The 19,165-nt window shown below is 41.2% G+C and overlaps 1 protein-coding gene across 5 annotated transcripts in view; it reads left to right on the forward strand.

Annotated features, from left to right (window-relative positions):
- The window catches only part of usp22 (ubiquitin specific peptidase 22), a 67,545-nt gene that overhangs the window by 44,723 nt on the left and 3,657 nt on the right, over positions 1–19,165 (forward strand). For all 5 annotated transcript variants that reach the window (XM_088613263.1, XM_088613264.1, XM_088613266.1 and 2 more), the window contains 7 exons: positions 7,112–7,278; positions 10,033–10,180; positions 11,644–11,749; positions 13,953–14,111; positions 14,511–14,637; positions 16,540–16,631; positions 16,852–16,914. In XM_088613263.1, coding sequence (XP_088469389.1) covers positions 7,112–7,278; positions 10,033–10,180; positions 11,644–11,749; positions 13,953–14,111; positions 14,511–14,637; positions 16,540–16,631; positions 16,852–16,914 — 862 coding nt within the window. The remainder of the gene's footprint in view (positions 1–7,111; positions 7,279–10,032; positions 10,181–11,643; positions 11,750–13,952; positions 14,112–14,510; positions 14,638–16,539; positions 16,632–16,851; positions 16,915–19,165) is intronic.

Genomic DNA, 19,165 nt, shown 5'->3' on the forward strand with positions numbered 1-19,165 from the left:
GAGATGGTCTGGTTTGCTGCAGGATAGGACAGTGCAGTCAGGTTTGTGGGCAGAGGTATTTTTAGAGGAACAGGCTGTTTTTTTTTTTTTTAAACCTTTTATGACATGGAGACTTCACGTTCACCTTGTCTATGCTAGGTCACAGAACTGTAAAGCGTTCTGGATTTTAAATTAAGTCATCAGTTTGGTGCAGTCTTGAAGCATCCCAGACATATTAATGGTGATTAATGGTCAAGAAGGCATTGGATGTAGCCTAGGTCTGGTTACCAGGAGATGCTTGGTTCGAGCCCCAGCTTTGCCACTGGCGCCTTGTGTTGTCTTAAGTTATTTAGCCTCCTTGTGCTCCATCCTTACAATAAGATGTAAAACCAGGGTTCTTTCTTTATTCTTATTAGCAGTATACAAAGGAACTGCATTGTTTAAATAAAAGTAGAAAAAAATAAAAACTATCAGTTACTCTTCGACTTGTATAGATAGATTGATGGTCGTTTAAATGCTTTATTCAAGGCTTGGAATTCATAGAAATCAAACATCATAGTACCCTGTGAAATGCTTTTTTTATTTTTGAGTATCTCTGTGTAATTTAAGATGAAAGGTGTCTTTTAAAACGGAAGGAACTTCTTGAAAGATGTTAATTGAGAAATTGTTTTTTCTTCTTTTTCAACCTGCATTTTCTTTTAATTAGTGATCAATTATGACAGAAAGTGTCTTTGGTGCTCTTTCCTGCACAGTTCAGTTTTCTTGTTGGCTGTGACTCAGTTGCTTTTTGTAAACTAAAGGCTGAGTACTTGAAACTGTGTTTATAACAAGCGGTAGGATATTTGTAGTGTAGGCGTTGGGTGTTAATAGATTGCAACATTTTTGCATAATCCAAGTACACTTCATCCCCATGTGTGGCTGGAATTGGGGGATATGTAAATCTGCGGGGGCCATGGGTTCGATTCCGGACCTGGAGTGTTATCGGTGTGGAGTTTGTATTGTTCTGTCCAGGTTTGTGTGGGTTTCCTCCAGGTGCTCCAGTTTCCTGTCATAACCCAAAGACATACTGGTAGGTTAATTGGCTTCTGGTAAGATTGGCCCTGGAGTGAGTGTGTGTACCCTGCAGTGAACCCTCATCCTGTGCAGGGTGTATCCTGCCTTGAACCTGTTGCCAACCGGAATCGGCTCCAGCTACCCTGCGACCCTTTATTGGATAAAGCAGTTAGAAAACGGATGGATGGATAAGTCCTTGTGTATATGAATGGGTCTGACTGCATTCTGTTATGTCAGAAGAGGAATACAACAAAACATGCCTAACCGGAGCCCACGAGCTGATCTGTGATCTCAGCCAAGTCTCAGCCATGCCCAGGAAAACTAAGCTTAAATGCACAGTGTGTTGAGTTCAGACCACTGGTAGAAGCTCCTCTTTTGTCATTCACTGGTGGGGAATAAGTGCAGATAAAGGGGAAAAAATGGTCTTCCTTATATATTAAGTGCTACACTCTTTGCTTAAGTTATTTAGAAATACAGTGTTTGTTGAAAGCTACTGTCTTTGGTGAGAAATGTGATCGTAAGACATGCGCATTGATGGGTGTGGGGTGGCTTATGCCTTTAACATGTTCACTCACCTCAGGGGTACCGGTGATGTTCCTGGAATGTAATAATAATAATAAACTTTATTTTATATAGCGCCTTTAAAGGTGGCTTCTCAAAGCGCTCTACAGGATAACAATAAGAAGACTACAGCAATAAATAAGAAGAATTCACAAGATAAGACACAATTACAACAACACAACAATAACAATAGAGGAGACCGTGGAAGGTGGTACTAAGAAGAGCAGAGGGGTGAAGAATGGAACCAGATAAGTAAAGGCTTTTCTGAAGAAGAAGGTTTTGAGTCTGGATTTGAAGGAGTTTAGAGAAGGTGACTCTCTGATATCCTTGGGCAAAGAGTTCCAGAGCTTGGGGGCATAGCAGGAGAAGGCTCTGTCGCCCATACAATGTAGACTGGCTTGGGGGACAGTAAGGAGGGCAGAATTTGAAGAGCGGAGGTTGCGAGGTGGGGAGTAGGGCGATAATAGTTCAGACAGGTATTGAGGTGCCAAGCCATGTAAAGCCTTGTAGGTGAGCATGAGGATTTTAAAGTCTACGCGGAATTTGACCGGAAGCCAGTGCAAGGACTCCAGGATAGGAGTAATGTGAACACTTGCACTAGACCTGGTCAGGATTCTGGCTGCTGAATTTTGGACATACTGCAGTTTGTTCAGAGTAGATTTAGATACCCCAGCGGGTAGAGCATTGCAGTAGTCAATTCGAGAGAATGTACAGAAGGAAACCAGAGCTAAAAGGCTAAAAAAAAACTTTCTCAATTTAAAAGTGTTCACAGTGTCAACGCTGTTTGAAGAAGTAGATGTGATTATACTGAATTATGCATGAGCAGCTTGTTGGTTAAATATTGTCATTTTCCAATCAAAACATCCGTTTAACAGGCAACACCAAATGTTCAAAGGAGACTTTAAAGAGAGGGATAAAATCTATCCAAAGAGAACAGGAGTATTCCCTGTGAAGTTTTTTTTTTTTGTACTTATATTGAAAACATGCAGTGGTTGAATAACTCAAGAAAGACAGAAACTAGGTTCGCCTGATAAATTCTGACAATGGGAAGAAGGAAAAAAAATCAAGGCTATGGCTCAAACAATGTCTGCACCTTCCAGCAAATACAATACTTTCATCAGTTGTTGCAGATTGCCCGGACTGTAATTTTTCATTTACTGGTCTCAAAAAAAAAATAATAAAAGAAGCTTTAGATTTTAAGAAACAGGCAAGCAACAGAACAGTTATTGTAGGTTTGTTAAAAATGAATGTTCTTATCAGAAATGATCCAAAGCTTTCTTATGAATTCTGGCTGTACTGTAGATCTTTGATCCTTGAAAGCAAAACGGCAGCATGCGCTTCTTTCTCAGACTGGAGTTTTCATCATCCTTACTCACTAGGGACAGCAGGATGGTATTTATTTTCGCTTTATCAGATGAATGCCGCAGAAGAACGAGAGATCTGGCTTCCCGAGTGGCATTAGTGCGCATTAGTGGAAGATTAGCCTGCTCATTAGCATCTGAACCGACTTTTCAAAACAGGGGTTTTGAAGACAGGTAACGGTCTATGCGTGGAATTCAAGAAGGATGAAATTTACAAACCAGGGGCATAATTGGCCTGCAACTCCTGGAATCCCCACATCCCCATGTTATGAAACGTTTAAATAGAGACTGAGGCAGGGGGATCAGTGCTAATAGCTGAATATCAGTGGCAGGTGGCGTGTTAAAGATGTGTGTGTTTGTGTTAAGAGTGGATGACGTCTGGGTGACAGGAGAGGAGATTAATATTAATGCAGTGGGCTTTACTATACCTTCAGGAGCAGAACTTGCACTCCACAGTTTTTCTTGAAAATAGGAAGAGATTCTATTCTCACTCGCACCACAATCAGGCCACAACTGGTACGACAGATGACATGCTGGTAAAATAAGTGTCGGCTGTATTTCTGAACTCTCACGAGTCTGTGACCGAATTAAACATTTTGCACACAAGTGCAGAACTGAAGTGAGTGTTGTTAAATGTCAAACACAAAGCCTTTGTGAACCACATTGTGTAACCTTCGCACACCAGAACATTTGCATGTCTGAGTGTCTGACCAGATGTCCTTTAAACGTGTGAATGGGCTGTCTCGGTGTGGGGCCAGCATCGCCTGCAGTTCCTGCAGTTTTGTGTTTCATTACTTCATTGCAATGTCATATGGTCGTTCCAAATTGGGCAGCGTGCTGTTAAATAAAAGCTCGACCATTTAGCTTTGCATTTTTGAATGCGCACGCTGCTTTTTGGAAAAACAAATGCAAATTTCCTCAAAAACCTTGATCCACGAACGCTAGGACCAGAGCATTGTCATGTGGGCATTGTCCAGCAAATTTCTGCTTCAAGTACCAGATGATAATGACCATTAAAGAGAACTGGAGGTAGAGGGAAAAGAGCCACAGGTGCTTTCTGTAGTTTTTCTGGTGTTTTTCTTTTCTGTGCTCAACAAGCTGGGTTATATCTTAAGAGGGGGTGGGTAAGGTTGTAGTATGGTGGTGTTGTACACAAATGCAGCATTCATAGTATTTCTACTAAAAAGGAAAGATATTTAAGATCTCCAAACAATTAGATGTACTTGCATTGAAAATTGTACAGGTAATGTGAACTTGGGAAAAATAAAACATGCTCGAGTTATTTTATATGATTCGCATGAGCTTTAACTTATGCATGATTTTCTTTGATAGTTAAGGCATACAGTTCCGAAATTATTTCAACAGGAAAGATGGCTGTTGATTTTGGATTTAGTTTCAAACTGGGGGATAACCTTTGGTTGGATTTTTAAATATTTTGTAAGGTCTGACTTACTGTAACCTGATGTTTTGGTAATTCTGAAGGTGGACTTCTGAAGATGCACCAAGAATCAGGGCAAGGATAATACCACTGAAAAAAGTCTGTTTTATGGTTTTAATACTCTGAAGCCAAATGATACCATTTGGTTTCCAGCTAATGGATTGTTTGAAATACCCTGATTGTAACGGCTTGCTATAAGTTGTGCATGTTCTCGTTGAATTTGGGATTGAGTAGGAGTGGCTTAACCATCACATTATCATTAAGAAAAGGAGGTAGTTTACCCTCTACCAAGGTGTGTGGCATTTTTTATTCTCTCTAATAAGGAAGATAGAATTCAAACAGATTCAATCAGCGTCTCGTAGGCTAACGTTCTTTATCAGGGGAGAATCAGAAAGGGGCACTACAAGTGCTTTCTGAGCCTAGCCAGTAAGAGTGCAGCACGGCCTTTATCTGGGGCTTAATCTTCAGTGCTGCCTCCCTGTGAGCTGCTCTCCCTCTGTATACAATTAAGCCAAAGTGAAGAAATAAATCACAGAGCTGACAGAAGGTTGGCGGTGTGTGTCTAGACGGCTACAGTGAGTGGGCAGAGGATGAGGCCAGAGCTTGCTAGAGTGCAGCCGACAGCAGTGTCTGTGTCCCTCCACTCCAGTTATGTGTAGGGTTTTCAGTCAAGCACCTGAAGTTGCATTTTCAAACAGCAGATGTTTTAATAGTAAACAGGGCTCTACTGAAGAGAGGTTTTGTGCAGTCTTTGGCAATGCTCAGGAGAAAATCATCAGTAATAGGGTAGATGGGGGGGTTCACTTCTTGCACATACTATGTACTGTACGTAGCTGTTTATACACATAGCCACGCTGGAATGCAAACCATTCATACAGAAACGAAACGAGTTCAGTTGTCGTCTGTTGTGAGAGACTGCATCATTTCTTTTCCTCCAAATTTAGAATCGGCTCTTTTCGATTACCTTGGCTCTTCAACCTTTGAACCCCATCCAATTAAGAATTAAAATAATGAACCGGTGAGTTCTATGAGCACTTGGCTCAGGACATCTTCAGGTTAAGGTTCTCCCCAAATTAGTATTTGTTTTACAGCATAAAGGTAGATTTGGGTAGGAAACATTGGATAATTGGGAATATAAACCAAAGCCTAACAGCAATCCAAATTAAGAAAATGGACGCAAACGAGTTTCAAGGGTTTTGCTTGTGATTTCACGTTCATTTTTGTCATCATAAAAAAACCCAGCATTACTTTATGACCTTTTTTCTAAGTGGTCTGAAATCACTTACTAAATTACATTTTACGTACATTCAATATAATGAATATTGACCTTTTGGGCTGAAAATCTGAGGTCATATATATGAATAGGCCAGCCTGTTTTAGCCATTAAAAGAATATTCTTGTGTACGAATATGAATGTTATAAAGAGGGTACTTTGAACTTGTCTTGACGGTAAACATTAAAATTTCAGTCGCCGTAATTGTTTTCCTTTTTACGCACCTGAAAGCCGGGGAAATGGCTTCTCACTGATGAAACCCTCATACCAGCCCATGGTGGTGTGGGATGAAGATCGGGGGCTTTGTCACAGAGCCCTGCAGTGCCCACGGTGTGATTAACACCCAACGCTGAACTGTTGCCACATCCTGCCCGTAGCTCGCCAAGTTCACACGTGCTGTGGGCACTGCGGGCCAATTCTAGCTTACCAAGCAAGACCTGCTGGTTGTTCACAGCTGCTTCTGCAGCCCCTCTGGCATCCAGTGCAGTTGGAGAGTCCCGTTCCCATCTAAGTCACTCGTTTCTGAAGATCAGAAACACTCTTAATTAAGAGAGCTCCTTGAGGTCCGTGAGTGCTGATTGAAATGATTTCCTTTTCTTGTCTCCCACAAGTTATTGCCATTATTTTTTTCCAAGTCTTTAGAAATCAGTCATTTAGTGGTTATCAATAAACCTGGCTGAACTGGGGCTCACCATGAGCTGGTGCGTGATCAAGGCCACTCCCTTTGATGACAGTATCTCGTCTGTAGAGTTCAGGCTGTTTCCCATTAAAAACAAAATAGATAATTGAGAAAAACTGAAGTAAACATTCAGTACAAAAGTAGAGTGAAACACTATATAAGGTTGTAAAAGAGAACAAAGTAGATGGTCACTTCACAGGTTCTTAGTCTGCATGGATCTGCATTGGCCTCGGATCTCTGAATCCTCTTGCTTTCTTCTAAATAGTGCTGAATCTGAAATCGAGCTGTGTGTAACTCGGAGGTGGTGGAACAGTGGCAGTAAGCAGTGCTACAGCTCCTGGGTCTTGGGTTGAGTTCAGGCCTGGTGTGCCTTCTGTGTGATAAGTGGTTTCTTTTCTCCTCCCTGTGTTCTAGCGTGCATTGTCTGTGTGTGCGTCTGCCCTGCAGTGGACGTGTGTTGTGCAAGCTGTAGTCCCACCGTGAGCCCAAGGCTTCTGGGTTAAGCTCTGTTGGTTGGTGAGGTTGTCTCAGTCCTCACCAGGAGTTAAAAGTGTATTTCAAGGATGGATGGATATTACAGTGACAGGAATAGAGACATTGAAGCATCTGTTCTTCTGCCTGCTCTTCTGCGTGTAGGGTTTTGTAGCAGTTACTGTAAAGGAGCAGAATACCGCCTAATGCTGCATTTTGTTTTCCTCTTTTGATTACTCTTTGTAAACAATTCAAGCACATTCCTTAACCTGCTTTTTCTGCCTGTTTTTTTGCAGGTCTACGGGGCTTAATAAACCTAGGGAACACATGCTTTATGAACTGTATTGTCCAGGCACTTACCCACACCCCCCTTCTACGAGATTTTTTCCTCTCAGACCGACACAAATGCGAAATGCAATCCAACTCCTGTCTGGTTTGTGAAATGTCCCAGCTTTTTCAGGAGGTGAGTTGTAAAGGAGGATAATGCTGCTTAATGCTTTTCTGTCTTATCCTGGCAGTGCAATCAGGCACCATTATCAAACCAAGTCAGCTGATATGGCTCGGGTTGCTGTGTTGAAACTGTGGGTGTTGTTCAGTTGCCTTTTTTTTTTCAGGTTGCATTTTTAAAATGTTCCAAAAGACAACTACAACAAAATTGGCACTTATTTTATGTTCCGTTCTGTGCTGGGGTTTTTTTTCCCCCAGTGCAGTGTGATTTGGGATTTTCTTTAAAGAGATTCTTTAAATTTTCCCAAATTGTCCTACTTGCCAGACATCCAGATTTTGGTACGGTTCATATATACAGCGCTCTCCATATCTTTCATGTTCACGCTAAATGTTGCTGAAAAATGATTCTGAAGCATTACATTTGTGCAATATTTTATGCTCAGATTAATTTAAAATGTGCCCTTTTTAAAAAAAGTTAATTACTTAAATTAACTTTAATAAACACAAAGAGCAGAATTTTTCACAGCCCTGCAATAAGCACTTTGAGCATCAACCTTTTGATCATACTGAGAAGGCATTTCCTGTACTGTGTTACAAGGTTGGGATTCCTGTTATGTCTCCTTAGGGCTATTTTATTACTCCTGCGGGGAGCATTTCTCCAGCTGCACCAGCTTTCTTGGTTTTTTCTTCTAAACTGTTCTATGGGGTTCAGATTGGAAAAAATGTTCGGTTTGATTCAGTTCTGGGAGTGGGATTGCCAGTCAAGAACATTGATTCTATATTCACTTCACCATTTCTTAATAGATTGTGATGCATACTTGAGATCCCAGTCGTGCTGGAATATCCATTTTAGACCAATTGATCCTCCCAGTAGACTCGACTAATACATTTGCCCAAAGTGTTTTGGTTCACGAGTTCATTGATCCTTCAATTCTAAAAAGTGACTCAGGACCAGAAGATTCAAGACAAGACCAAACCAAAATAGGTCCACATCCATATTTCACGGTGGGCATGATGTTTGTCTCAGCGTGTGCCTCACCCTTTTATGCTGGCGAGAATGTCCATAAAGCTCAATTTTCGTTTCAGACTCACTCCCAGCTGTCATTTTCGTATAGTTTGACGAATTCATACCTGCCGTTCTGGTGCAGAGCCTACAGGACAGGGTTCTTCCTTGCAACTCTGCTGTGAACACCATAATCAGGGAGTCAATATCAAATCAAATAGTAGTTTTCGAGACGTTTTATCTTCATGATGTCAGACTGTTGTAGAGATCTGAAACTTTTAGTCTTGGATTTAACCGAAATAGTTACCACAGCACATGGTGGTAATATTCTCTTGCTTCCTCTTCCTGGCTATGTAAACTTTGTCCTTGAATTTCTTAAGGCTGGACACTTTGGTGGAAACTGGTAGTTTTTTTGGGGGGGATTTTTTTTTTATAGTCACCACTTGTGGTGATCAGCAACTCCTTGCCTGCTGTTTTCTGAGAGGTCTTCATCCTTTACCATGCTAGTGGATGCTACTGAGTGTCCTTACTGCTGTGTTGCATCCTTTTATACCCCACAGAAATAGGGATTTAGTGAAAGCCTTTCGAATGTCCAGACAATAGAATTTTCTGCAGTTTATAAATGTATAAAGTGTTAAAACACTTTTCAACACGGTATTCTTGCATCAGAACTACATTCTTTGGAAAACATCTGATGCTAACGTTTCTTTGTTAGTGTTAAAAATAAGGGTATTTCAAACCATCTGCGCAAAACAAACATTCCCGAGTCATCCTTTTTTTCCAATGAGTCATGTTTCCAGTTATGTTTAACAAGGACAAGAATAAATATGGAGGGCAAAGTATCTTATCTCTTGTTCTCAAAGCCTTTAAATGTCACTATTATTGGTCAGAAAATGTTTACATGCAGTAACATGAAATAATATGAAGAAAAGATTCCTGCATAATCATTTGCTCACTCTGTACTTTGTTGCTTTCTTTCATTCTTCATGAGTATATGTTGTGTACTTGTTGGTCTTGTAAGGCCTATATGAAAGTTAATCTTAAATAACATCGATAAAAGTATAATCATATAGGCGTATAATGTCCACTACTCACATTTTAAGTCCTTATCGTTTATCCTCTCAGCATTGTGTAGTGCAGTCTGAATTATTCTCAGTTGCTGCAGTGCTCTTACATGGGTTTCTCAAACTGAAGAGCTGTCTTGTTTAACAGCTTCTCATAGGATTTGCACAGTCAAGGGAACGGAGAAATCAGATCAGTCCTGCATGAGAAAAGACTCTAGACTGAAAGCAAAACAAAATTTGAAAGCAGTCCTGTAGGTAACGGTGTCTGAAATCATGCAACAGTATCTCAGTAGCTGGTAAAGCGATGTGCTTCCATTTAGCACAGCTTCCTGTAATACTGAAGGCCGTGGTTCGTGCACGTTCTAACTCTTAGAAGGTGTAGGATCGGATGTTTTATAGCGCATCAGCTCTTAATGAGTTCCTCACAACATGTTTAGAAATTTGGTTTTCTACTTCTTTATTCTGCCTTAAGCATCTTTTAGGTTAAACCTGAGCTCTCCCAAGATAAGAGCCCCATTTGTGGAAGTCCTGTATTTACAGGCCATTTGTCTTGGGCTCAGACTAATTAGATCCTCATTTGCTATTTAGTAATTCCCTGTTGTGCATATCTTAGTATTTTAGTGCTAGCAGAGGGGTTTATTTAGAATGCATTGCAGGTGTGTGAATGAGCTAACAATTCCACTTTTGTTCCTCTTCTCCCTAGTTTTACTCTGGACATCGGTCCCCCCACATTCCCTTCCGGTTACTGCACCTGGTGTGGACACATGCACGGCATTTAGCAGGGTACGAGCAGCAGGACGCGCACGAGTTCCTCATCGCTGCGTTAGACGTGTTGCACAGGCACTGCAAAGGTGAGCTGGGCTAGCAGACACAGCGGAGCCACTGCATTAGCGTGCACCGCAACAAAAGCGCTTGTGCACGGAAAAACAGGAAGTTCTGATCACTTGATTGGCTTGACAAAAACCTTACCAGTGCCCTCTACAGTGTTTTTTTTTCTGGATTTATTGCGATAGTCCATAATAAGGATCAAGACCACTAATCAGATGTCAGTCTTTGGTATTTATGCACTGTATATAACATAACATCATTTTATCAGCCATATACTGTACAATTTCTTGCATTAGGAATTCGTCTTTTTGCATACCCCAGCTTTCTCTCCATGAGACACAGACGGGAGAGAGAAGTTTGGGGTCAGGCTCAGCCATATATCTTGTCTAGATATTGAGATAAATGTTACAGGGGTTTCTACCCCTCTGTTTTAAAAGAACAACTTTTATTCATCCTGCTTGGATGGGTCATCTGTTATCTTGATTTTGTATCCCGCTGTGAAGGGTACACATTTTTCAGCCATGCCCACTTAGACTTCTTCAAAGGTAATAATAATAATTGCTTACACTTATATAGCACTTTTCTGGACACTCCACTCACAGCGCTTTACAGGTATACCTGGATGTATTAGACGAGGGTGCAGTAAGGCTGAGATTTGTAGAGCTTTATTCAGCCTGTGTGTAAGCATCTACAGAACTGACAGCCATGCACAGTGGAGGGAGAACTTTGCCAGAGTTTAGGGGAGTAAGCAAATACAATCCTTGACTCATTTTCTTTTTTGTGGCTTTTGTGCCTAGAGGGCATCTTCATTCAGCAGACCATCAAAGCCATTTTTCAACTCAAACTGCATGAAACAAATGATAGAAAGTGAGGGTAATACACATTTAATTATGTGCATGCTCAGAGATGTACAGCAAAGGTTTTTTTTTTTAATTTCCATTGCTGTATTTTTTTTTAATGCAAAATATATCCAGCAGGCATCTTTGCTGGAATATTGGTCAAGCATGCTGTTGTCTGTCCCTTCTTGGATCTGATCCACGTTTTACATGCAAAGAAATGGCCAGATCTGATTTTCCAGATCTGCTCCTAATGTGCTGACAGATGCAGGAGTTTGTGCTGCTGAGTTCTGAAGGAGATGGGTGTCTGTGTAAGGGGGGGAAAAAATACATGATTTATAAATGTGAAGAGATGCAGCAAGTACAGCCAAAAATACAAACAAACTCCAATCATACAGATGTTACGACCAGATGTTGCAAATGGGGGGGGAGAGGAAAAGTTTTGTTAGATATGACTTAAGATGATTACTGTGTTGGTAAAAAAAAAAACAGAAGGTTTCGGAATTCGTTTTTAAAATCAGACGAGAATGGATGCAGTGTCATTGTGAAACGGAGACTTGATTATTTCTTTAGACGCTTTTCCATTCCCTGTTTTACTTAGGGCAGCGCGTCACTTCACTGACATTTTCTGTTTCATCTTCCCCTTGAAGGTGACGACAACGGGAAAAAGGCCAACAACCCCAACCACTGCAACTGCATCATTGACCAAATCTTCACTGGTGGACTGCAGTCTGACGTCACCTGTCAAGTCTGCCAGTAAGGCTTTTCCTGTCCTTCTCCGCAGTGTGTACATGCATGTTAACATCTGTGCGTCTGACCCCCCTTCCATTAAATGACTGATTTTATCAATGTACTCTTCTTCATCAAAGTATTACAAGAATACCTGTGAATAGTACCATTCCTAATCACCAAGTGTCCCTCCATTAACTCTGAGGTAGGATAAATATAACTGGATTATGCAGCAGAATATGTGAAATGCAAGATTTAATTTACTTCAGTTTGCAAGTAAATCTTTCAGTAGTAATTACAGCACCAGACGTAAATGTTGCTTCTCTCATTGTTTTTTAGGTGTTACAGTCTAAATAGTAGCAAGAGGTCAGCCTGGTATCAAAAATGTGTTTTCACCTTGGTTCTAGTTGTGTGATAGTTCCTATTTTGACAGCCTCTTGAGTGGAACCTTACACTGCTTTTAAAATCCAAAATTTGGGCTGATCTGCTTCTGGAATGTCATACATGTTGTAGCAGAACCCAGACAGATTGAAAAGACTAAGTTTTATGTTCTGTCCATCAGGTTCCACATAAAGTAGCTTCACATATCGTAAAACCTTAAGAATCGCAGTAGTTTTTGATTTCTTTATTAATAAGTGGCTGTCTCCATGTATCCTAATGAACTTCAATGCTATTTGTTGTTTTTTGTGCTGAGAAACCTTTCCTCAGACATTTGTTTTGTAATAAAATCTAATCAATCAGTGGCAGGTTAGCCATTAATCGGCAGTGTTTTAATAACCCTAGGATCTCCAGTGCAAATGAAACAGACTGATCAAAGTGTCCTCTTTTTTCCAGGCAAATGTATTCTGATATATTTGTATACCATGGATTGTGTAGCCTACATTGAAGACAGACAGTTTTGCAGCAGTGTTTAAAAATAAACAGTCCCTGCGGGGCTGTTGTAAGGTGTTTTTATCGCCATGGCTGATGCTGACATATATTGCTCTGAAAAGCAGTCTCATCAGATTAATGTGGCTGCTGCAATCTGTAGAGGCAAATGGCTTTTGATGGGATGGTAACATTTCAGTACAGGTGAAGCTGGACCAGAGGCCATCTTGTGGGAGTTTGAAGTATTGCAGTTGTATGCCTTCCTATGGAAGAAGCCTTCCTTAGACCTTGAGCCTAGGGTTTATTTTAGTGGGCATCTGAATGATTTAATTGCCTTGAATCTAGGTTTTTTTTTTCTGAGCCTTTTTCACCCGGGCCACCCTGCTGTCCTCGCTAAAGTTTCCTCTGGGCCTGCAGCCTCTAGATTTCTCCCTTAATGCAACTGAAGCGGTTTCTGACTTCTCTGCCCAGTTTGCTGTGTAGTGGGGCTGTGCTTCCGTCCCCTGAGTAAAGTGATTTGAGATCTTCTTAAATGTAAAGGAGAGGAATTATTCATCTATGGGGTATATACTGTTTAACTTTCAAAATCGCTTTGCTCCTCGCTCACCTCAAGTCGCCTCTTAGATTCCAAAAGCAGCCTGTGTAAGCTTACGGACAAGACAATAGACCTTATTTTCCTCAGTTCAGTATAAGGTTTCATAGAACACCTTTTTACTTAATAGAAGCTATTGATGTTTCACAGCAGTATGAATTGATTTCCAAGCAAACTGTGATCCGCTGTTTTTTTAAAAAAAAGAAAATTGGCGAAGAAAAGATTCTGCCCCACGTCTCGGTATTTTTATTTTATTAATCTGCAATGAAATGGCAATTTGTTTTCTGAAAGTCTGCCGGTAAGCCTTTTCTCTGCAGAAGACCTGCACAATGTGTAAATCTGTGTTGCAATTTGTGCATTTGCACATCGATGGGGAAACAAAGACAGGAGATCAGAGCATTGCAAGAATACCTATGAACAGTACAATTCCTAGTCGCCAAGTGCCCACTGCATGAGCTCTGAAAAATAGGAGTGCGTGAGATAAAAGATGTGATTCACTTTGATTCGCGAGTAAATCTTTCAGGAATGTTACAGCACCGTAAATGTCGCCTCTCTCACCGAAGCACAAAGTGTTTCCTTTGTTGTGTTTTTTTTAACGTGGCTCTGTGTAAAAACTCTCAGGGGTGCAGAATGGGCATCTACCGTCTCTCGGCGTATGTGCTGTGCAACTGCTTCGCGTGGGCGCCACTTTTCCAGGTTCAGGGGCTCCGGGATTCTGTGGCTTCCTGGTGTTGCGTGTCCTGCTCTCATTGCTGCTGTGCTGTTTTGCAGTGGTGTGTCCACAACTATAGACCCCTTCTGGGATATCAGTCTGGACCTCCCGGGTTCCTCGGCACCGTTCTGGCCGCTGAGCCCAGGCAGCGACGGCGGCGTGGTGAACGGAGAGAGCCATCTATCAGGAGCCACGACGCTAACGGACTGTCTACGAAGGTACAGCCCCCGGAGCCGAAAGGCAGCTTAGATGCACGTTATTAGAAACACGATATTGTGCGATGCTGAGTTCTTGGTATACGTTGCTTGTTTGAAACATGAGCATCCATTGATCATTACAGAGATGCAGTGGAAGGGAAAGTATTTTCTTATGCACATCCTAATTGAATTTCCTTTTATACTCACACTACAGTGTACTGTATGAGCTCAACATGGGCTTCTGCACTACCTTTACGTTAAATATCGATGGAGCTCCACGTCATTGTGGGGTTTGACCTGACTGATATGCGTTGTAATTTTCATTGTTTGATTTTGCGTTTTTCATTAAAACTGTTCATACGCATTGTACCATTTCCCTCCCATTTCATATGCAATGATGCAGTTCTTTGCATTTCACAGGTTTACAAGGCCAGAGCATCTCGGAAGTAGTGCCAAAATCAAATGTAGTGGTTGCCATAGTTACCAGGAATCCACAAAACAGCTCACGATGAAAAAGCTTCCCATAGTGGCCTGTTTTCATCTCAAAGTAAGTCCTGGATTATAATTCTCTTCTTTTTGTTTTTTGCTTAGACTCTGCAGCGTGATTATGGTTTCGAAAGAAATCTTTGCTCATTAAAAAAAAAAGGGCAGTCGTGGATTACACAAAGCTGTTCGCAGATGAAAATGTTTATCCCTCCAAAGACATTTGGTGAGGGTGGAATTGTGCGAAACGGCATTGTGTGAGTCGTATACAAATTTTTCCATCTCTGCCGTACGTGAGCATTGCAACCATGTATTGTGATCTATTTGAAAATCTAGATTCAAACAAACTTCAGACCACACTACTACCACGGGCGCATCTGTACCACTTCAAAGTTTTTCAGGAGCGCCAAAGACTTGGGTATCCTTCTGAGTGCGTTTCAAGTCCTTGGATGTGTATATAAAGACTTCCAAAAATGCCAGCGTGCCACAAACATACGACAGGATCATCGTGGGCGATCTCTGGAGATGAGAAAGGATTTTAATGAGGCCATTTGGCCTGTCCAGCTTATCTGGTTCCTATTAGCTGATTGATCTAAGGAATGATATCCAGCTGTTTCTTGAAGGAAGACTCAGTAACACCTTCGACAGTATGGCTTGATGGTTCCACACTTAGGTGCTGGAGCCAGAATCACAGTCAACCAGTCTATCATAGACATTTTTATCACACACTGTAAAGCTAGTGATGTCCTGGTCTGAGTCTCTAGCACAAATGGATGGTCCTATTTACCAACTTGGCATCTACAAGTTTCTCCTACACTTTTGTCAGACGAGGGGCACCGATGTGCCAGTCTAGGCAGTCTGTGTAGCACAGACACTTCAGGCTGGCACACTGTCAAGGTCTCATATGCTAACACTGGCAAACGCTTGTTGGTGTGAGATTCCTCTCAAGGAGCAGGAGGCTAATTAACACCACAAAGTAATGTTCTGTATTCGGGCCATGAGCGGATCAGCTCATTGGTACAGCAGCTGTTCCTTTGTAGTGATGCATCCTCCGTGAGCGTCGAGAACTTGCAACAAACGCATGTCGTTGGATATCGTCCATCTGATTATAATGATTCGTCGCAAGTGTGATGACATTTTCTGACACCACAAGAAAGTAATTATTTTGTACATTTATTGAGTCCTTGAGTATGTTCTGTAACCAAGCATTATCATTGCGATATGGAGAGCCTCCAAGTGAATTGTACATTTGTTCAGTGACGTTCAGAGTGATCAATTCATTGGTGATCTACAGATAAACATGGCTGTTGACTGGGACTTCCGTATTTCAGTACTGGTAAACCTAGACCAGAGGCCATCTTGTGGAAGTTTGGAGTAATTACAGGCTCTTACAGTCCTGTAAGAATGGACACTGTTTCGACAGGATTTTTACATGGAATCTGTACCCTGGGATTTTCTTCAAAACGAGCTGATCCTTTATGATTTAAATTTTCATCTGTGGAGTGTGTGTGCAACAATCTAAACGGTTTATCTTTTTGACGACAATTTTTGTCGACACTTGTTGGATTACTAAAGGTCTTCTTTAAGCCTGCAAACAGAAATGTAGACAGTCATTGTGTAAATTGTTTATGGTTTTAAATATTGATACTTTGCAGTGCCGTGTGAAATACTGGGCTGTTACTGTTTCTCATGAATTATGTGGATTTCCAAATTTCTGTCAAACGTATTTAATGAAAATGTTTTTAACCCTCCTTTGAATTGCTTTAATCCATTTCGTATCTTGAGCCACTCTAGTTGCAACACGTAGAATTCTAAAAAAAGCCCCAAGTCTTAAGCCCCAAAATTAAAAATTTCCGTTCGGCTTCTCACTGAAAACGACTAACCCAGTACCTGCAGGCCAGAAGTGCCTGCGATTCAATCACACTCGTGTGACGTGTCTCACTGCCGGTGTTTGTCTGTACCACAGCGTTTCGAGCACTCTGCAAAGCTCCGGCGAAAGATCACTACATACGTTTCCTTTCCTCTGGAGCTGGATATGACCCCGTTCATGGCTTCCAGGTGAGTGTGGGTTTCCTGTGCGACAGCATCTCCTGGGGGCCCTGGTTTTTCCACTCCTCTCACTGCCAGGGATGTTGGTAGTATCGTGGTGATCCCATGAACCATGGGATAGGGAGTGTATAGCTCTTCATCCTCTGAAATGGCAATAATTGTTTAATGCTTTTGATGTGGTTCTCAATGATTGTTGAAATTGATCATTTTTGCCTCCTGTGTCTTGCAGTAAAGAAAGCAGAATGAATGGACAGTATCAGCAACCAGTTGACAGTTTAAACAATGACAATAAGTATGTATTCCATTTTTGTAACTCTTCCTTTTTGTATTAGACCTAAATGCCTTGAATTTCTGACGCTGTGTTAGAGCTAACTATCCTGTGTGCTAAAAGAATGCGCATATTCTAGCCTGATCTGTAAATCAGTTTTCTTTTGCTTGTGCTTTGACTAATATTAAGATTTAATATTATATGATATTAAGATATTATGTGATATTATATGAATATTTAAAAATATTTGATGGTTGGGATTGCAAAGTGTAGTGATGAAATAACACCTTGAGCTCCATTCACTGTACAAAATGTGCATGTTCGTGCTCATACTTCCACTTTCCCGGTTGAAATCACGGCTCTCTTTTGGAAGTGGACAGCTGAGAGAGTGAAAAACAAGGGTGGTCATTCCAGAAGCAAAACGGAAACCGTGCTCAATGGCACTACAGAACTGAAGTAATCCTAAAAGACTGAAAGTGTCATGTCATGTGTAACATAGGGGTAAGAACGTAAGAGCAGTTTCAAATGAGAGGGTGCCCTTCATCCCATCTAGCATCATGAATAGCTGATGCAGTAAAACTTTTGAGGGTGGAGCGGTGGCTCTGTGGCTCAGGATCTGCGCCTGTGGCTGGAAGGTTGCTGGTTCAAATCCCGCAGCCGGCAGAGGAATCCTACTCCGCTGGGCCCCTGAGCAAGGCCCTTAACCCCAGCTGCTCCAGGGGCGCCGTACAATGGCAGACCCTGCGCTCTGACCCCAGGCTCTCTCCCTATCTGTGTGTCTCATGGAGAGCAAGCTGGGGTATGCGAAAAGATAATTCCTAATGCAAGACATTGTAAAGGGTTAATAAAGTGATGTTATTATCATTATTATTAAAACATCACTTCTATATGAAGATAAATGAAAGTGCACCACCTAGTGGACATGAGACGAGGCATACATGCATCATACCATCTGCTCCAGGGATTTCAAACTGCAGCATCCCAGTTTGATGATGTCACGGATCTAGTTTGGCAGGGTCATGTCTTTGCATGAAGACTTTGGGGGGGGGGGGGGGAATAGATCCCTGTAACTTGTGCTACACTAACTCTTAAGTTTTGAGCAACTTCAGTGACAGAATCACCTTCGGTCTACCTGATACTGTGCTGTACATAACTTTTTTTGTGGTCTCCAAAGGAGATTTGTGAACGTAACTGGGGCCCTGTAATTGTTATCAAAGAAATCGTCATGAAAAGAAATCTGACATGCTTGATAGGCATGTGAATTAGCAGCGATAACAGTAGCTGCAGAAATTACTTTTGTGCAGCTTTTATGGGGTCAATATTTTTAGCAAATTGTTCTCAGTTACCAGTGTTTATTTTCTGTCATTGTGACTCCCCTTTAACTCCTAAAACCTTGCTAATTACAAAACAAAGTAAGATGCTTTCCACTTATCACACACCGTGACACTTGTCACTGTGTCTTATCACTTCAGGCAGAGCTTACAGGTGACGCTGATCACTAATCCCACCCACCCCTTGGGTTATGAAGGTAGCTTGTTCATGTGAAATGTGAACCTGGTATGTGAAATTTTGCGTAATGAAAATTAAATTTCCCTTACATGTAAACGTTTACAACTTGTTCTTAGTGTGTACAAAATACCTGATAATTTGTAACCTTATGAGTACTGAATTTGTCAAAATAAGAACATGTTTATGCTAGCCTATTCAACCTAATACATTAGATTAGACAATGTGAAAATTGTGAAATGTTAAACATAAATCACAGCGTAGCTACGTTCAGGACAATGCGAATGCATTTTGACTGCTCGTCCTTTTTCCATCACTTGTGTAGCTTCAGGTTTCGCAGCCAGAGGGAATGCTTTCCTTTTCTTATTTGCTTGCGTTATACCCTCAGCATTGACAACATGTTTTGCTGACATGGTTGTAAACATAAGGAGAATGTTTAACAATAAAAATCAGTACATAAGCAAGATCACAAGGAAAGCGATTCTGAAAGGATGAGCCTTCATTGTAGTAAAAATCTCTTTTTACAGTGAAGAAAAGAGATGCAGGCTTCAATGAAACATACAATTGTAGAGATCAAGGGTTTGGTAGTGAGTATATGGGGTATATGAATATATATATATGCATGTTTGTTTTTGCCAATTTCTGAACAAGATGTCCCGATAATATTATTTTCAACACAACAGATTTATATAGTTATTTATGATGTCATTGTATTATTTATTATATACAGCCAGCAGCCGTATCACCCTGAAACTCACAACTGGCAGCC

This window comes from Lepisosteus platostomus, chromosome 19 (genome assembly GCF_059453375.1).
Source record: "Lepisosteus platostomus isolate fLepPlt1 chromosome 19, fLepPlt1.hap1, whole genome shotgun sequence".
In the NCBI taxonomy this organism is placed as follows: domain Eukaryota; kingdom Metazoa; phylum Chordata; class Actinopteri; order Semionotiformes; family Lepisosteidae; genus Lepisosteus; species Lepisosteus platostomus.